Source organism: Lepus europaeus, chromosome 3 (genome assembly GCF_033115175.1).
Source record: "Lepus europaeus isolate LE1 chromosome 3, mLepTim1.pri, whole genome shotgun sequence".
NCBI lineage: Eukaryota > Metazoa > Chordata > Mammalia > Lagomorpha > Leporidae > Lepus > Lepus europaeus.
The window spans coordinates 49,206,200-49,225,686 of NC_084829.1; the positions used below are offsets into that span (position 1 = coordinate 49,206,200).

The 19,487-nt window shown below is 36.4% G+C and overlaps 1 protein-coding gene across 1 annotated transcript; it reads left to right on the plus strand.

The window, feature by feature from the left end:
* The first annotated feature begins 62 nt into the window (after nucleotides 1-62).
* Nucleotides 63-18,778, plus strand: CENPQ (centromere protein Q). Its single transcript, XM_062186247.1, has 9 exons — nucleotides 63-167; nucleotides 4,690-4,828; nucleotides 5,602-5,656; nucleotides 7,057-7,168; nucleotides 7,740-7,808; nucleotides 10,008-10,137; nucleotides 15,676-15,786; nucleotides 16,951-17,028; nucleotides 17,702-18,778. Exons 2-9 carry the CDS (start codon nucleotides 4,724-4,726, stop codon nucleotides 17,831-17,833), a joined length of 792 nt encoding a protein of 263 aa, XP_062042231.1. The 5' UTR covers nucleotides 63-167; nucleotides 4,690-4,723; the 3' UTR covers nucleotides 17,834-18,778.
* Nucleotides 18,779-19,487: the final 709 nt, after the last annotated feature.

The following is a 19,487-nucleotide window of genomic DNA, read 5'->3' on the forward strand; positions in this document are numbered from 1 at the left end:
CCTCCAGCCAATCAGATCGCGCTCTCGAGGGCGCGTTTCTGATGACGTTACGAGTAGGCCTAGATGCCCGCCTCCTTCCGCTTTCTTACGGTCCACTTCCGGGTCTTCTCGATTTTCGAGTGTTTGGGCGCGAATTACTTGAGAGGTTGAAGAAGCATCAGTCTGTGGTGAGTCGCGTCTGCGCTTAATGCCCTTGGGTCCGAGTGGAGGGCTAGATTCTGTGCCTACGCGTTTGTGATACACAGGTTTATTAAAGGAGTATGATCGTGTGTTTGAAGAGAAAACGTCTGGTATTCAAACCGATCTGCCCTTTAGAGCCGGGCAGAGACATTTGGTTAGGCTTGAGGGAGCGAGGCCACTATGGTTTTTCCATGTTTCTCTGATCAGCATTCTTGAGTCTCTCCCGCAGCCTGTAGTGAGGTTTGTTTTGGCAGGGTTCGTGCTCGTCTTTTGTGCCTCCCGGAGGTGTAGAGTGAGATGCTTGTTCAGGAGTTTGAGCAAGCGGGTGAGGAAAACAAGACCGCCCGGATGCCTCCTTTCTACAGTATTCCAGTACACCTGCAGCCGCAAACCACCGGCCCAGCCTTCCTTCTTTTCACTCCTCCCTTGCACATTAAAAGCCTCGTTGGATTTTTCCTTTCCCTAAACATACCAGTTTCTTTCGAACTGCCCTGTCATTCAGCTTTTACTGTTTTCTCTTGAATGTTTCATTTTTTTTTACTTGTGGCTAACTATATCAAAACATAGTTCTAATATTTTTCTCTGAATACTCTATATTCCCACACATACACATACAAACCAGTTGGAGATAGTAATTTACTCATTTGTCTGATGGAATTTATCACATCGTGTGTATTGTATTCCTCTCTCCCTACTGACTAGGCTGTGGTTTCCTGTGGATCTAGGAACAAGATAGCCTTTCTGTTCATTTTTATATAGACTGCATTCTGCACAACTGTAATGGAGATGATAGCTTTTATTTAATGAGTTATTACTGTGTCCTAAGTGCCATATATATATATATATATTCATATACATGTTGTAATCTGTACTAAATCATTTTGACCTTACAAAGTCTTTGATGTTGATATTTTTATTAACTCATTTGACCAGTGGGGAAACCGAGTTGATTTACTTCCCCAAGCTAGTTAAGTAGCAGAGCTAGAATTTGGAGCCTGAACAATGTATTCTCATCTGTGTCTTGCACTTAACCACTATGGCACTGGATCCCAGCCTAGGTCTATTTTGCCCTAAGAGACCTTGACAATGTCTGGGGACTACACTGGTTGTCACTACTTTGGGGTGGGGATATTCTGTCTTCTAATGGATGAAAAACGTGAATGCTACTAAACATCTTACAGTGCAGAGGACAGCCTCGCACAGCAAAGAATTATCTCTTCCAAAATGTTGGTAGTCCTAAGGTTGAGAAACTTTCGTGCCTGTGATCAATTGCCTCAAATAGGTACCAGCAAAAACAGTACTTAGCAAACTGGGGCTGAGGGCTGATTTTGTTTTTGCTTTCAGCCACAATTGATACTTATGTAAAATACAATTAAAAGTGAATTAAATTAAAAGTCAAACTAATGGAATGTATAACACCAAGAATGAACCCTAATGTAAAGTATGGGTTTGGGGTGATACAGTGTGTCAGTGTAGGTTCTTGAATGGTAGCAAATGTACCACTTTGGTATGAAATGCTGATGGTGGGGAGATTGGAGTGGGTGGGTGTCGGCAAGGAATAAATGGGAACTCCTTACACTTTCTGTTCAATTTTGCTGTAAACCTAAAACATCTGAAAAGTAAAGTCTATTTAAAAATAAATAATATATTAATTAGAAAAATGAAATTCAAAAGACCATAGTCAAGGCCAATTATTTTAGGGTAAGATTACACACAAATAAAATTGTTCTGTCAAATTGCTGTTGAAACTTTTGTTCTCTCATTTTCTGTACTTGAAAAGGATTATACCAGTTAGTAAATTAAATTAAGAATTCAATGTGCTGATTGCACATTGAGGAGAAACTATCAAGGAAAGATGATTAACAAAACCAAATTGGCCAGTGCCGAGGCTCACTAGGCTAATCCTCCTCCTGCAGCACCTGCGGCGCTGGTCAGAGCACCAGATTCTGTCCCGGTTGCTCCTCTTCCAGTCCAGCTCTCTGCTGTGGCCCGGGAGTGCAGTGGAGAATGGCCCCCAAGTCCTTGGGCCCTGCACCCGCATGGGAGACCAGGAAAAGCACCTGGCTCCTGGCTTCGGATCAGCACAATGCGCCGGCCGCAGCAGCCATTGTGGGGTGAACCAACAGAAAAAGAAGACCTTTCTCTCTGTCTCTCTCACTGTCCACTCTGCCTGTCCAAAAAAAAAAAAAAAAAAATGTAGATAAGTGGCAAGTGAGAGGCACTTTAAGAGCCCACAGACACAGAAGTAAAATGTAGTAGTTACGAAGACTTTGGGATGGAGGTGGCTCATGATCTGAGAGGGTGGGAAGAGATGGAAAAAGCAGCTCAGGAAAAGCATACGTTATATGCAAGGGAGGCTGAATTACTTAAAGTGTATTAAGAAAATCAAATCAATCAAATCTAAGGCCACGCCATGGCTTCACAGGCTAATCCTCCACCTTGCGGCACCAGCACACCGGGTTCTAGTCCCCGTTGGGGCGCCGGATTCTATCCCGGTTGCCCCTCTTCCAGGCCAGCTCTCTGCTATGACCCGGGAAGGCAGTGGAGGATGGCCCAAGTCCTTGGGCCCTGCACCCGCATGGGAGACCAGGAGAAGCACCTGGATCCTGGCTTCGGATCATTGAGATGCACCATCCCCAGTGGCCATTGGAGGGTGAACCAACGGCAAAAAGGAAGACCTTTCTCTCTGTCTCTCTCTCTCACTATCCACTCTGCCTGTCAAAAAAAAAAAGAAAAGAAAATCAAATCTAGTTAGGGAGATAAAGTTAAGGAGTAATGGGAGAGGGACCAGCACTATGGCTTAGTGGGTTAGAGCTGCAGCCTGCAGCACCTGCAGCCCATCGGGGCTCCAGGTCAATTCCTGGCTGCTCCACTTCCAATCCAGCTCCCTGCAGATGTGCCTAGGAAAGCAGCGGAAGATGGTCCAAATGCTTGGACCTCTTCACGAATGTGGGAGACCCAGAAGAAGCTCTTGGCTCCTGGCTTCAGTCTGGCCCAGCTCTAGCCATTGCAGCCATTTAGAGAGTGAACCAGTGGATAGAAGGTCTGTCTCTCTCTCCCTCCTTCCCTCCCTTTCTGTCACTCCTTCTCTCTTTGTAACTCTGCCTTTTAAATTAAATAAATCTTAAAAAAACAAAAGACAAGTGGATGTAGACTTTACCTCTAATTAATAGTAATAAAGAAGAATTTGCATCAGTTTTCATCTGTTATCTCTGCCCTTACTTGCCCCTTACCTCAGTGCTTTTATTCAGTTAGCAAACTGAACTATCCTACATGTCAACCCTTCAAGGAGAGATCCAGTAGTGGCACTCTCATATGGTTGGGGTTTTTAAGTAGAGGGAAGTATAGGGCATGGATGTCAAGTGAAGGAATCCGATGTCTTAGGAATGGAACAAAGCATAGATACTGAGTGTGGAAGGAGATAGCACATTGTTGGAGACCTGGGTAAAGTTGATATATTTTGTTACCTGCTACGATTTTAACTGATTTGACATGTAGTCCCTAAAAGTAGCTTGTGGTCATTCAGCTAATTATTTCCCACTATATTTTTCAGTCTTACTGAAAAAGAAAAAGAAAGAAAGGAAAAAGTTGATGCTTTTAAAATGTAAGGAAATAGATTTACCAGAGTACTCCCTTTATTTTCTGTTTCTAGCTCTACAAACTGTATTTATATTTGAACTATATTGATGTAATTATTTCTGGATGTTTAGGAGAGTGCTAATGACTAATTTATATTGGTAGCTTTATACACATTAAAAAAAAGTCACACCCGTACATGTGTATACATATTCCTTGTATACTGTACCTAACTCTAAGCTATACTATTTATAGTCTAATATAAAAAAGTGGCCTATTCCCCTGTTCCTTTTATCAGAAATGAAATTGTTAATAAATGACTATTAGAAAGGGAAAAGAAGTTACTCTCATTCTTGTCACTGACATCGGAGAACAGGGTAATCAGTATCCCCTGTACTCTTGTTAAAATGCAGATAGCACAAATTGTGTTACAACTTAAATCCTTATAAGTGACAGACCATCACATGAGTTTCGACAGCATAGAGTGACAATATAATCCTAAAAAGTATCTCCTTTAGTCTTTGGCATAAGTTGAGGAATGGTAAGTACATTACTTAAGACCTGAGTAATACTCTTTGGACTGACATTATACTTAACCACTTTATGTTTTCATTGTCTTAAATTTAAACAGGGAGATATTGTTATTGTATGGGGGAGTATAAAGTAAGAGGTTTGAAAGCTTTTCTAAAGCCATACAAATGGAAGTAATTTTAAGGAATAAAATTTAATTAGATAATTTGGTTAGATATTCTCTTTCTGGTGACAGCCAAAGTTAGTTGTATTGAAATGCATTTAAATGTTTTTAAAACAACATACTATTTCCACTTTTATTTATTATTTTTTAAAAAGAATTTGGAACTATTACAGTTAATCTTTAAAGCAAAACATTTTGTAAAGCTTTAGCATTTTTCTGTGTTCTTTTCATCTGCACAGATTTTTGAAGAACTGTTATAATTGCACTATTTAGATGAAGATGCCCGGTAAAACAAATGCTTCCAAGAAGTCTCAGCAGTTAAAAAGAAATCCAAAAAGAAAAATTGATGATGAAGAAGTAAAGTTGCCAGAGAAGGAGGTAATGAAAATATCAAGTTTATCATTTAGAACTGTTAGAAATATCATCTGTTCTTTGAAAGAGAGTATGTGAAGACTAAGAGTCAGTTTTACTATAAATTGTAATTCATATCATTGTGTGGGAGCTCTTGCAACATGATTTGTAAAGTTACCAGATAAAAATTGTTGTTTACTTCAGTTTCTAAAAGGCATTTACCATAGTATTCTTTGGAGAAAAGAGTGTCATGAGGCATTGCTAGCATGTTTAAAATGGAAGACCAGAAATAAAATGGACAAATCCACTTGTTAAATGAAAATGAAATATGTCTGTTGGTTGACTAGATTTTTATTGACATAGAGAAAAGGTAGTTTGGGAGGAATTAGCTCCTTCCTACCATCATCTTGCCCCTCTTTAAAAAAAAAGTAAATGATTTACTCAGGGGTGGTTTTTTGTTTGTTTGTTTGTTTGTTTTTTGTTTTTGCCTGGGTTTTACCCTGTTTGTAAGGCAATGCTTATATTTGTTTTGTAGATAAAGTATGTAATACTTTGGCGGTAAAGTGAGTAAAGATTTAGTTAAAACATTTTTTGATGAAGTATAAAATTCTTACACCATTGTCCAAGAAGCACTTTCTTATATTCTCTGCCTGTGTGTCACATAAAAGTAGTAATATATTTTTGTTCTATCAGAAAGTATGTGGATACTGTTAGATAAACAAGACAAGTCTGTTGCCAAAAAAAAGGCTCTTTTTATCTAACATTTTATTCTGTGTGTGTGTATGTGTTTTCTCCTATAGGTTAGAAAAACAGTAAAAAGAAATAAAAATCATACAAAACGTCTGTCTTCTGAAGGTAGTTATTTCCTATATACTGTTTAACCTGTGTCTTTCTCAAGCTTGTGTGTATTTGTGAGAAAGTTCTCAGCATCTTGCTTATGAATTCCACAATAGCAAAGGATAGTAATAACTGCATTTGCATTTTTGGAAAAATATGTACTACTAGTTACTCAAGTAATTTGGTCAGCTGAAATTTTTTTAGCATCTCTAGTAAAATACTGTTGTGGCTTCTTTGCCACTAAGTTGATAGGAACTAGTTTGGAGTGAGTTACTTTGGAGTAGACATCTTTTCTTTTTTGTTAATATTTATTTATCTATTTGAAAGGCAGAGTTAGAAAGAGAGAGAGAGAGACAAAGATCTTCCATCTACTGGTTCACTCCCCAAGTGGCTGCAACAGCCAGGGCTGGGCCAGGCTGAAACCAGGAGCCAGGAGCTTCTTCCAGGTGTCCCATGTAGGTGCAGGTGCCAGCCCCACTGTATTTTCTTTTCTTTTCAAAGACTTATTTGTTTATTTGAAAGGCAAAGTTACAGAGAGAGAGAGAGAGGCAGAGAAAGAGAAATCTGATACAGTCCACAGGTTGCTGCAGCGGCCAGGAGCTTCATCTGGGTCTCCCACATGGGTAGCAGGGACCTAAGCACTTGGACCATCCTCTGCTGCTTTCCCAAGCACATTAGCAGAGAGCTGGATCACAAGTGGAGCAGCTAGGACTTGAATCAGTGCCCAAATGGGATGCTGGAGCTGCAAACAGGGGCTTAACCCACTATGTCACTGTGCTGGCCCCGCAGTGTATTTTCTTAAGCATTGCTTCTTTGTGGAAGGATTCCCTACCTATCTTCACTCAAGACCAGATTCTGGTTTTATACTTCCATAGCAAACAGTACTTTTCTTTTTTTTTTTTTTTTGCACATCTGTAGTTTGTTTAGTATTCTTTCTCTCTAAAACTAGTTTTAAAGACAGCCGATACTATATCTCCCTTGTTTATTTCTTTTAAGTTTGGTCAACACTGAATATTGTGGTTTCATTAAGCTGTTTTGTTCCAGTTGCCATTTGCTATTTGATAGAAATAGTTTTCTAGTCTTCCCAATGAAACTTTTAAGGAATTCAGGTCTTTTTTTGAAAACCAAATTTGTAGTAATTATAGGTTTATTCTTAACTTTAAATTATTTGCTTTGAGTTTATATAATTTAGTATTAGTTAATAGTATTCCAGTTAACCTAATAATAACTTTATATGCAACACCTGATATGCTTTAGCTGTGCACTACAAAATAAACAGTTATACAACAAAATAGTTATACAACTTTATTGTATTTGATTCTTACATGTACATAAACTTTTTAAATTGAATAAATTAATTTTTAAGTAAAAACATGCAACTTTCTGGATTGAACAGTCTCTTCTATCACCAATGACAGGGCAAACAAATCTAAAACGGGTAAAGATAAGCTCCACCAAGAGAAAAACTTGGCAGCCTCTTTCAAGGAGTACCAGAGAGCATTTGCAAACTATGATGGAATCAGTAATAATGTGAGTCTAAAATACTTCTGTTTCACTCTTGGTTCCTACTTATGTATTTGCTATAAACATCTTTCTAAATGTTACTATATATATATGGAAATAGAGCAGTTTTCTATCTCAGAAGAATATATTAGCCATCAATAAAAAAAGTTTTAATTCTAGAAACTTGGGATTCCATCAGTGAAATAAAAACCAAGTCTGTGTGGCCTGATCTGTATATAAAATTTCAGCTTGTTTTGTCAATAGAGATTCTTTAATAAGAAGTTACGTTGAAAGTGATACTTCATATGGATGCCACTATCTTAGAGGGGACACAGAAAAACTAAAACTATTCTGCTGTCATGGAACTGAACTTTGTCAGAGAATTCAGAAATATAAATTAATTATTACTCTACAATATAATAGAAATAACAAAAGAAAAACTTTATTGTACCCTTGTTTAAGAAGTAGTTAATTTAAAAGGAAAATTGATTGATCCTGCCTAACGAGTGAGTGGGACATGTCAGAGAAATAAGAGAGAAAAAATACACATTGTATTATTTGTGTTTCAAACTAATATTTAGTTTTTTTTATTTTCTAGAGCAATTTTGAGTAACAGTATTAAAAACAAAGAACAAATTCAATATCATCTCAACTGTCTGAAGAAAAGGTAATGTAGTTATGAAATTGGAAATGGTTAGAAAATAATTTTGCTAAAACAGACATTGTTGGAATGTAAAATTTTTTTAAGATGTTGAACAATTTGGAAATATATATTCTTTCTCCCTAGATGGTTGCTGCATATGTTTCTGATAAGTTTCACAGAGGTTTGCAAAAGTACATCACACTGTACTATGTTGATATTTGAAAATTATTTTCTCAACTACTTTGTTTCATTTTGTACTATGTTTCTCTATCTGATATTTTTGCTAATGCTGTTTTTCCTTCACTTCATATTGTATTCCATTGTTTGCACAAGCAAGACATAATTGTTTTCTATGATATTATAGCTTTTCACCTGTGGCAAGTCACTAATAGAGGTTTCTTCTCAAGTGTTCTTTTTTTTTAAAAAAAAGATTTAATTATTTTTTTGAAAAACAGAGTTACATAGACAGAGATCTTCCACCTTCCAGTTCAACAACCAGTTCCACTCCCCAAATGTGTGTGTGTGTGTGTGTATGTATGTATGTATTATATCTCAAGGCCTGCTTGTTTTCTCACTTTTACTTTCACAACTCTCTTTAGTTCCTAGAGTAACCATACCAAAGATACTTAACTTCTAGTGATACAGCAGAGGAGAATATAGCAAACTGATCCTAATTGACTCTACTAAATTTTGTAGGGTGGCATTTTTGAAAGTATATTTGAAACACATGTTCTTATAGATAAGCACTGAATAAAAGTCCTGTTTGAGAAGCAATATTTGGGTACCCTAACATATAAAAAGCCCTGTAGTAAGTAAGTTTGTTTCACTTTGTCTAACCTAGCACATCCCAAATTGATATTCACCATAGGAACTCTTTTTCATACATTAGTCTCTTCTTTTGTCTGCATGATGGTTCCTTTCTTTTAGTACACTTTTTTTTAATTTTCAGTGGTTCTCAGTAGATTAAAACTGTGGTCATAGGCAACTCCCTATATATGTTTTTTTTTTTTAGTCTTGTGAAGAAAGAAGAAATGACCCTTAGTTTCAGTTAGAAACTTCTGAGAGATAGTCTCCGATTGGTCCATTTGAGGGGATAAACCTATCCTTGTTCAACCTATCCTTGTACTGATTTTGTGGCAACAGCTACAGAGGGTGTGATTGATGCAATATGCCTACCACAGTGATCAAACATAGTGTTGCTAGGCAAACAAAATTGTTAGTCACTATAGTTTCTAAAAGAAACTGCTCTATAAAAACCATTTTATAAGTGGTTATTATGTGTTGTTGATATACTTTAATTAACCTTTAGAACAAACTTCCTAGAAAGAGACCTTCTATTCTGTTGTTTTTTTGTTTGTTTGTTTGTTTTTTTGCCAGTAGCAGGCTGTTTTGATTATAACTGCCCTGTAGTATATCTTGAAATCTTGATAATAGTTTAGAACACAGCTCTTTAGTCTTAGTATTTTATCTGTATTAAACTTTATGAAACTCAGTTTTCTTTGAAATTGCTTTGAGTAACAAGTGAAAATTCTTGTAATGGTTGCATTCTCTTAAATAAATGTGATTTAGGCCGGCGCTGCGGCTCAATAGGCTAATCCTCCGCCTTGCGGCGCCGGCACACCGGGTTCTAGTCCCAGTCGGGGCACCGATCCTGTCCCAGTTGCCCCTCTTCCAGGCCAGCTCTCTGCTGTGGCCAGGGAGTGCAGTGGAGGATGGCCCAGGTGCTTGGGCCCTGCACCCCATGGGAGACCAGGGGGAAGCACCTGGCTCCTGTCATCGGATCAGCGCGGTGCGCCGGCCGCAGTGGCCATTGGAGGGTGAACCAACGGCAAAAAGGAAGACCTTTCTCTCTGTTTCTCTCTCTCTCACTGTCCACTCTGCCTGTCAAAAAAAATAAAAAATAAAAAAAATAAAAAATAAAAAATAAATGTGATTTAAGGCTCAGAGTCAAAGTGCCAGTTCAAGTCACAGGCTGCTCCACTTCAGATTCAGTTCCCTGCTAATGTTCCTGGAAAGATGACCGCAATACTTGGACCCTTACCACCCATGTAAGAGACCCAGATGGAGTTCTGAGCTCCTGGTTTTCATTCTGGCACAGACCCCACTGTTCTCATTTGAAAAGTTAACCCGCAGATAGAAGATCTCTTTATTTGGCTCTCCTCTCTGTCACTCTGCCTTTCAAATAAATAAATAAATAAATAATGTTTTGATTGTATTCTCTAGGTTGCTACAACTGTATGAAACTCTCAAAGCCCCTTCCAAAAAGCTAAAAGATTTAACTAATGTGTCAAGTCTACTGAATATGGAAAGAGCACAGGAAAGAGTTAATGAAGATGGTCTGACATTACTACAGGTATGAAATTTGAAGAGAGAATCCAAAATTAGAGGGTTTAGGGAAAAGGAAGAGATTAAAAGTATTTAAAATTAACATATTCTTTCAGTATTGAATGCTAATTCTTGGGCAAACTTTTTCATTAATGTTTTTTGTTATTGTTTAATCAAAGTCAAAGGTTGCCTGACTTTTGGACCTTTAAAGTTGAAGTTTTTCTGATTTATTTGTTGTCAAATAGCAGTTCTGTTCTTCTCACCAGACTACTTACTTGAACTGAACTCTTATTATTTCTAATTTAACAAGTTATAGGAACTTCTCACTAAATGAAATTTCAAAACATATTTATTTTTCCTTATATATGACAAGAAAATACAATCATCATCATCTTTGTCATTATAATAGCTAATGTGTACTGAATACTTTCTACTTAATTATTGTATAATAATATCCTTTACTTCTTTCAATGGCTTAAAGAGCCTATAACTTAAATAATCCTCATTTTACAAATGCAGTAAAAAGAACACTACTATTTGTAACTGAGCTTTCAGCAAACTGCTTAAACTTGAGACATAAACCTTCACAGGCTCACTTCAGAGCGTGATTTTTTTTTTTTTTTTTTTTTTAATTATTTGAAAGGCAGAGTTAGAGAGAAGAGAGAGAGAGAGAGTTCTTCCATCCACTGATTCATTCCCCTAATGGCTGCAATCACTGTGGCTGGGCCAGGCCAAAGCCAAGGAGCCAGTAGTTTCTTCCGGGTCTCCCACATGGGTGTAGGGACCCAGGGATTTGGCCCATCTTCCACTGCTTTCCCAGGCGTGTTTATAGGCAGCTGGATCAGAAGTGGAGCAGGTGGGGCTGAAACTGGTGCCTATATGGGATGACAGTGCAACAGGCTGTGACTTAAGCCACTATACCACAGTGCCAGTCCCAAGAGCATGATTCTTAAGCATTATGTTATTTTGCATCCTAATGGAAAATAATATTAACTGTCATAATTAATTTCAAACATTTAATTAGTAAATCTGTAAACAACCTTAAAAACTTGCCAAATATTTACAAAAACTAAAAAAATAAAATAAAATATCAGGCCACATATATCCCTTGGACTTTTTTAAATAGTTTGTAGATGTGGTGCTTAAATCTTTTTTAACATTTCAGTAAGTTTTGAATAGCAATAGCTTATGCAAGGAATACATCACCAAGAATTTCTAATTCAAAAATCACAAACAATATACTCCAGTTCTTGCATAGGATTGAGAATAAAGTTGAAGGGATAGGTTTCTGGAAAACAAATCTACATATATTGTTAGATAATAGGGCTATGTTTCATTGTGGGTACTTCACTTTATTCATAGTTTTAACATGTATTTAATTTTTATCCTAATATTACAATGTTTTCAGGGCATTTTTTCAGTATTGGTACTAATACCACTATTTAATAAACATTTAGGTGGCATTAATTTATCTTAATATAATTTAAAGTATAATGGTATAAGTTATTTTAACATTTACTATTTCTACAAATCAGTTTAAGTTTTTCTGAAGTAATAAACCTTAATGTGCTTTTTTCAATTGTTGGAAGCATATCTTGTTTACAGTTTAAATTAGACATCCAAATGACAGAGCATAAATGTAGTTCATGGTTTCCTTGGAAGTCAGTTACCCAGTGGAAGCACCATCAGCCTTTTAGGCAGAAGAGTTCTTCATTGGCACAAGAGGATTGTTTAGCGGTTACTAAACTGTCTTATCTATTAATTTTTTTAGTGTGTGGCTTAATTAGAAACATGTCTTTTCCTACAGCAGTATAGTTTTTTCTGATGATAATTTTCTAGAACTTCTAATAGTATCAGAAGTTTTACTCATTCAACCACAAGTTCATTGTAACTAACCTAAGAGATGATGTAGGATAAGGGCAATCAATGGTGATTCTGAGAGAGTCCTGTGGAAAGATAAAATTAGTTTATAAAAACTTCTAAACTAATCTTATAAAAACTGTGACATCAGATTTCAAAATCAGAATTGGCATAAGAATTTTTGAAAATGAAGGCTAAAAATAACAGTTTTAAAGACAACAAAAGTATGCCTAAAGCATATGCACAAAATATTTGACTACTTAACCTGATTTTTCAAGCTAACTAAAAGAAATGTGGAAAATTGACAGAGGTATAGAAAAAATCCTAAACTAGATTAGTGTCAACAAATAATGTTACAAAATTCAGGAAAGAATTATACATAAAAGGAAAAAATATCTTTCAGATTTGCAGAATAGAAGAAACACTGAAGCAAATAAACAACAGATAATGTCTGTTATAAATAGAAGATAAAATAAAAACAAAATTTTCAGAATCATAAAGACATTTTTTAAGAAGAATTGAGGGAGACTGGCGATGCGGCATAGCAGGTAAGGCTGCTGCTTGCAGTGCTGGCATCCCATATAGGTGCTGGTTCATGTCTCAGCTGCTCCACTTCTGATCCAGCTCTCTGCTATGGCCTGGGAAAGCAGTAGAAGATGGCCCAAGTCCTTGGGCCCCTGCACCCATGTGGGAGACCTGGAAGAAGCTCCTGGCTCCTGGCTTCAGATCAGCACAGCTCTGGGCATTGCGGCTATCTGGGAGGTGAACCAGCAGAGGGAAGACCTCTCTCTCTCTCTCTCTCTCTCTCTCTCTGTCTCTCTCTCTCTCTCTCTCTCTCTTTCTGCCTCTGCCTCTGCCTCTGCCTCTGCCTCTGCCTCTGCCTCTCTGTAACCTTGTCTTTCAAATAAATAAATCTTTAAAAAAAAGAAAAATAGAATGGAGCCTGGGCCTTCCCCTATTAAAAAAAAATACCACAATGAGATACCATCCCACCCAGTCAGAATAGCTATTATCAAAAAGAGTAACAAATGATAGCAAGGCTATTGAGAAAGGGGAACTCTTGCACACTGTTGGGAATTTAAATTAATGCAGCCACTGTGGAAAACAGTACAGAACTTTCTATAAAAGCTCGAAATGGAATTGACATGTGATCCAGCAATCCCACTACTGGGTATCAAAAGACATGAATTGATTATATCAGCGATGCCTGCTCCACCATGTTTTTAGCAACACTGCTCACAAGAGCCAAAATACAGACTCAACCAAGGTGTCCAGCATCATATGAATGGTTAAAGAAATATGGTATATATACCATTCAGCTATTTAAAAAGAACGGAATCCTGTCATTTATAACATCACATTGAGTGAAATAAACCAGACACAGGAAAATAAACACCACATGTTTTCCTTTATATGTGAGAGCTAAGATTAAAAAAGAATCCCAATACAGACTATTTAACTAGTAGAGGCTTGGAGAGGCTAGGAGTTTGGGTTAAAAAAATAATAAGGGGAGCTGGTTGTAGTTCATTAATTGTGACAGAGACACTAACATGAGATGTTATACAGGGAAATGGAATGGGGGATATATTGGAACTCTTTGTATTACTACGTTAAAATCTTTGTTTTATAAAGTAAAACTATTCTGAAATGTTTTTAAAAATATGTATCAACAAAGCATATCCAGTTAGGAACCTGTTCAAACAAAATGTAAAGATAGTTCCAGTTTATGAGAAAATCAGGAATATGAGCACTAACTGTATAATTAGTATTAAGGAATGTATTGGGATTTAAAATGTGATAATGATTTTATGGTCATGTGTTTATTTTTTTTAAGATTTTATTTATTTATTTGAGAGAGTTACAGACAGTGAGATAGAGAAAGGTCCTCCATCTGCTGGTTCATAATCCCCAAATCACAATGGCTGGAGCTGTGCCCATCCAAAGCCAGGAGCCAAGAACTTCCTCTGGGTCTCCCATGTGGATACAGAGGCCCAAGGACTTGGGCCATCTTACACTGCCTTCCCAGGCCATAGCAGAGAGCTGGAATGGAAGAGGACTGCCGGGACACGAACTGGCGCCCATATGGGATGCCGGCACCGCAGGTGGCAGATTAACCTACTGCACCACAGCGCCGGCCCTGGTCATGTGTTTATTAAGTCCTTTAGAGCTACACACTGAAATACTTATGTATGAAATGGTAGGATATCTAGGATTTGCTTCACAATAGTACAGGGGAAGGAGAAATGGATGGAGTTAAGAGATGAAATAAGGTGGTGGTGAGTTAATAATTACAGTTGGGATAGGTATATGAGGGTTCATGATAACATCTTGTCTTATTTTCTGCAGTTGAAATTTTCCACAATAAAAAAATTGAACTCTCTTCTGTGGAGTTTACATTCTAGTGAGTGGAGCTCACTGTCCCAAAATCTTACAAACCTAGGGATCGGCACTCTGACTGTAAAGGGCTGGACATTTACTTTAGCCTTTGTGTACCACATAGAGTCTCTGTTGCATATCCTTTTGTTCTGTTATTGTTCTACCCATCCTTTAAAATGTAACAACTAGTTCATAGTTCTTGGACTATACAAAAGCATCCCATGAGCTGTTGCAAACCATTGCAGGTATCATTGTACCCTTTTTTTTGAAAAAATGTTAATTCAGAAAGCTAAGTAAAAGATACATCAAAATACTTGTGAAAAAAATTTAATTTAAAGATGTTTATTTTGTTGACACAATATTTGAAATCTACAAATAGTTGTTTCATAATATGCATTTCTATGAAATTTTTAAAACCCCATTGTATGCATGGATTTCAAAAAATTTTGCACCAAAATAAACTTTCCTTTTAATTTCTTTTTGAAGAACCTTCATATGTTTCTTGAGGAAGACTTCTGAAGTTACCAACAACATTTCTGCTTCTGCTATTTGGAGAAAGACATAGATACAGAGTTTGTGTTGCTAGCAAGATTTAAGACTGATTATGTCTGTATTTTTTCTATAGGACTTATTCACTTGTTCTTTAATCCCTACAAACAATGCTTATCATTAACTATTGCTAGGATTAGATTTCAAAGTAGGGCAGCACTTAATACCCTTCAGAAAACTAGACACTGGTTGATTGTATAGCTGGCTTGCAAATAGCACATCCCTGATATTTTCATACTCTTTTCTTTGGTTTCTCATTTTTAGGTTGTCATTCTCTTTAAATCATATATTCCTTTAATGTGGGAAACATTGTTTTTCATTAATATTCATTCCTAGCCTGCTTTCTTTAGCAAATTAAAGTAGCAGATACTCAAACATTACTAAATAAATGAAAAACTAAATTGGGAATTTTTCTGCTACACCAAGCTATATGATTCTTAAAGAAGTCTGCTCTGTTTGCTGTCATCAGTCCTTGGGCTCTGCAAGATTCAATTTTGGTTCTTCCAGGATGTCTGTTCCTGGAAGCCTTGGTTAAATTTTTAGGGAAACATTCATGTACATGGGATATCTCTCCTCCACATTCCAGGGAAATTGTTCCCTTGTGATGAAATATTATGTTGGCAAACCAGCTTTCTAGGAAGTCTGTAATAAAAATAAATTCACCAGTTTCTTCAAAAAGTACTTTAATATCCATGATGTTTTAAAATGCACATATATAGCAACATATGCTAGAGTTTAATAATGTATTTAACTAAAAATAGTAATTTTTTTTCTGATTTAGGAAGAAATAGATAAACTAGTGGAGACCACAGAGTTGATGACTGGGAAGATTCAGAGCCTAAAGAACGAAATACAGATTCTGGCAAGTGAGGTGGAAGAGGAGGAGCAGAAGGTAAAACATTTTTAATTGTTAGAATAAAAGTATTGCTAAACTTTGGGTGTAATTTTCAATGTTTAAATTTTATCAGAACTCAGAATCAGCCCTTGAGGCATTTGGAGCTGGCTAAAAAGCCCATGAGAGTTTCTCAGGCTGGAAAGCCAAGACACTCTGGCAAAAAATGACCTAAATGAAAGACCTCTGTGAGTGAGATCCCAGTGGAAAGAACAGGCCATCAAAGAAGGAGGTACCTTTCTCTGAAAGGAGGAGAGAACTTCCACTTTGATTATGGCCTTGTCTAAATAAGGTCAGAGTTTGTGAACTCAAGAGGCTTCCTTAGCCTTGGCAGCTCATGACAAGAGCTTCGGCCTTCTCTCCCTCTCTCTCCCTCTCTCTCTCACAGTCTATAACTCTACCTGTCAAATAATTTTTAAAAAAAAAAGAGGCCAGCACCGTGGCTCACTTGAATCCTCCGCCTGCAGCGCTAGCATCCCATATGGGCACCGGGTTCTAGTCCCGGTTGCTCCTCTTCCAGTCCAGCTCTCTGCTGTGGCCTAAAAGGACAGTGAAGGATGGCCCAAGTGCTTGGGCCCCTGCACCCACATGGGAGACCAGGGAGAAGCACCTGGCTCCTGGCTTCAGATCGGCGCAGCGTCAGCCGTAGCGGCCATTTGGGGAGTGAACCAATGTAAAGAAGACATTTCTCGCTCGCTCTCACTGTCTATCACTCTACCTGTCAAATTAAAAAAAAAGTCTCGGGTTATTACTGATATTATAAATAAGAGTGTCAATTGTTAACAGGAGTCACTGTGCGCTTACTCCCCATGTAGGATCTCTGTCCTTAATGTGTTGGACTATGCAAATTAATGGTAAAAATAGTCTTCAAACAGTACTTTATACTTTGTGTGGCTATGTGGGTACAATCTGCTGAAATCTTTACTGTATATAAAGATAATTTAAAAAGAATCTTAATGAAGAATGGGATGGGAGAGGGAGTAGGAGATGGGATGGTTTGAGATGGGAGGAAAAACCGCTATAATCTAAAAGTTGTACTTTCGAAATTTATATTTATTAAATAAAAGCTTTCCAAAAAAAACTTATCAGAATCACTTGTGAGTATAATGAGATGAGAGAAATAAGCCTTTTGAAATAATCTTTAACTTTCTTTTTCTACTTTAGATGCTTCAAATGAGTAGTAGTGGGGTACTCTCTCTTCCACAACTTTCTCAGAACAGTCTGAAAGCACCCACACTTCAGGTAAGTACTCATTTACCATATTCACTGTACCTAATTAGTCATTTTCATATATATATATATATATATATATATTTATATATACACACATATATACATTGATATATATGTATAAACATATCCTGTTTCATCACTAGCTGCATAACATTTGATTACATGATACATAATACTATGTTTTGTAAATTACTGATGGAAATAATTTTTGTATTACAGATAATGCAGGGTACACCCTTATTACTTATATCTATACATTTGTACATATGCTAACTGTAATATACCTTTCTGGAAGTAAACTTTGATGGTTATATTTGTTTATGTTTCTAATAATTGCTTATAGCTCTTTATAAGATAGCACTGTATTATTTGTAGTAAATTCTACACTGATAACTTTTATCTTTCTTCAAAGGATCTCAGTAGACAGTATAGTGTAAATGATTTTAGCAGTTGAAAATCTTCATACTTTCTCAAAAAATAATTCACGATTTTCCTACCTATAATCCATCAATAGGACTAAGGACAGGGAAAAATAGATTTGAAAAATGAATGGCTGTGAGTGGACAGTTATTGAAGTTGGGTGATGTGTACTAGAGATTATTATACAATTCTCTCTAACTATCATACATTTGACATTTTTCCTAATAAAATGTTAAAATGAATTATACTATCTTACCCACAGAAAGAAATTTTGACACTAATTCCAAACCAGGATGCTCTCCTAAAGGACTTGGATGTTCTTCATAATTCATCCGAGGTGAAAAACATGTTAAACTTCATCGAAGAAGCCTATAAGAAAGTAGAGGCCTCTTGAAGAATTTTTTTATATTGTTCCATATTAAGTTTTTACTTTTGAATTTGTAGTTGTTAATGTATAATGATATTATAAGCACTGAAGCTTATTGTTTCCTAATATGCACTTTAAAATTAACTTCTGGAAGCAAGTGTTTGGCTTGGTGGTTAAGACCATTGTGCCCCACATTGCAGTGCCTACGTTCAGCTACCAGCTCCAGTTCTAGCTACAGCTTCCTGGAGTTCTATCTCTAGCTTTTCATGTGCAAATTTTGGGAATCACCCATGATGGCTCAAGTAACTGAGTCCCTGAAGCCCACATGGGAGACCTAGATTGTGTTTCTGACCCCGGAGTTTGACCCGAACCCATCCCTGACTGTTGTGGACATTTGGGAAGTAAGTCAATCAATCTGTCTAACTATCTTCATCTTAAATAAATAACATTTTAAAAATAAAAAATAAAATTAGTCTCTGTAGTTCTATCATTAATATCTAATATAGTCCTGAACTTTTTTCATCACTTGCTAATCTAATAAGTCAGTATTTTTATTGCTATATCCTTAATTATTTGCCTAAAACTATAAACTAAAAATAGTTATGATCTTTTTGTTTGGAATTCATTTACTGGTTACCATAGAGAACTTAGGATAATATAATTTAATATATGTAAAGTGTTTATGTGGTGCCTAATGAATAAACCATAAGTATTTGCTATCACTTATTCTATAGCTGCAGTTTCTTTCTGGTCATCTGGAACATGAGAAACCCTCAAATGCCTTCACTATGTTTCCTAATTCCTTAGTCTTTATGGAGAGTTAAGGTTTGTTGGGTATTTTTTTAACTTCAAAGGTAGCATCAACAGTTTATTTACTTTTCTGGTTGGTTAGTAAATAGATATTGAATGTTTGTTTTCTGCTGCTTTCAATACATGTTTTCACTTAAGAAAATTATTAAAAAAGAATCTATGCACACTTATCCACTTAAAACAAAAACCCTTGTCTTTCATTATGATAATAAAGTTATACACATAAATACAAAAATTATGATTTAAATATATCAGAAATCATGCCTAAGCAATATTTTCTTGGTTATTTTTACCTACTTGTAAAATAAAATAACTGCAATTTCTTATTTGTCTGGCCAAAAATATTTTGTCAGTTTAGAAAGTGCTGTGATTCTATTAATACTCTTCAGGCAGAGACCATCAGAAACATCTCTGTAGTTAAACAAGGTGAGTTTAATGCTTGTTGTAATGGGAAAGACCACATGTCATGGGGACTCTCAAGCATCTTAGCACAAGAGTCAAAAGCAACTGGATCTCTATATGCAGAAGTATGAAACAAGATCCCTAGCTTAAACCTTATACAATAATCCACTCAAAATAAATCAGAGAACTAAACCTATGACCCAGTAACATCAAATTACTAGAGAATATTAGGGAAACTCTGCAAGACATTGGCATAGGCAAAGACATCTTGGAAAAGAACCCAGAAGCACTGACAATCAAAACCAAAATTGATGATTGGGATTACATCAAACTGAGAAGCTTCTGCATTGCAAAAAAAAAAAACGCTCAGCAAAATGAAGAGGCATCTGACAGAAAGGGAGAAAATATTTACAAACTATGCAACTGATAAAATGTTAACATCCAAAATCTATGAATTGCCTAAGAAATT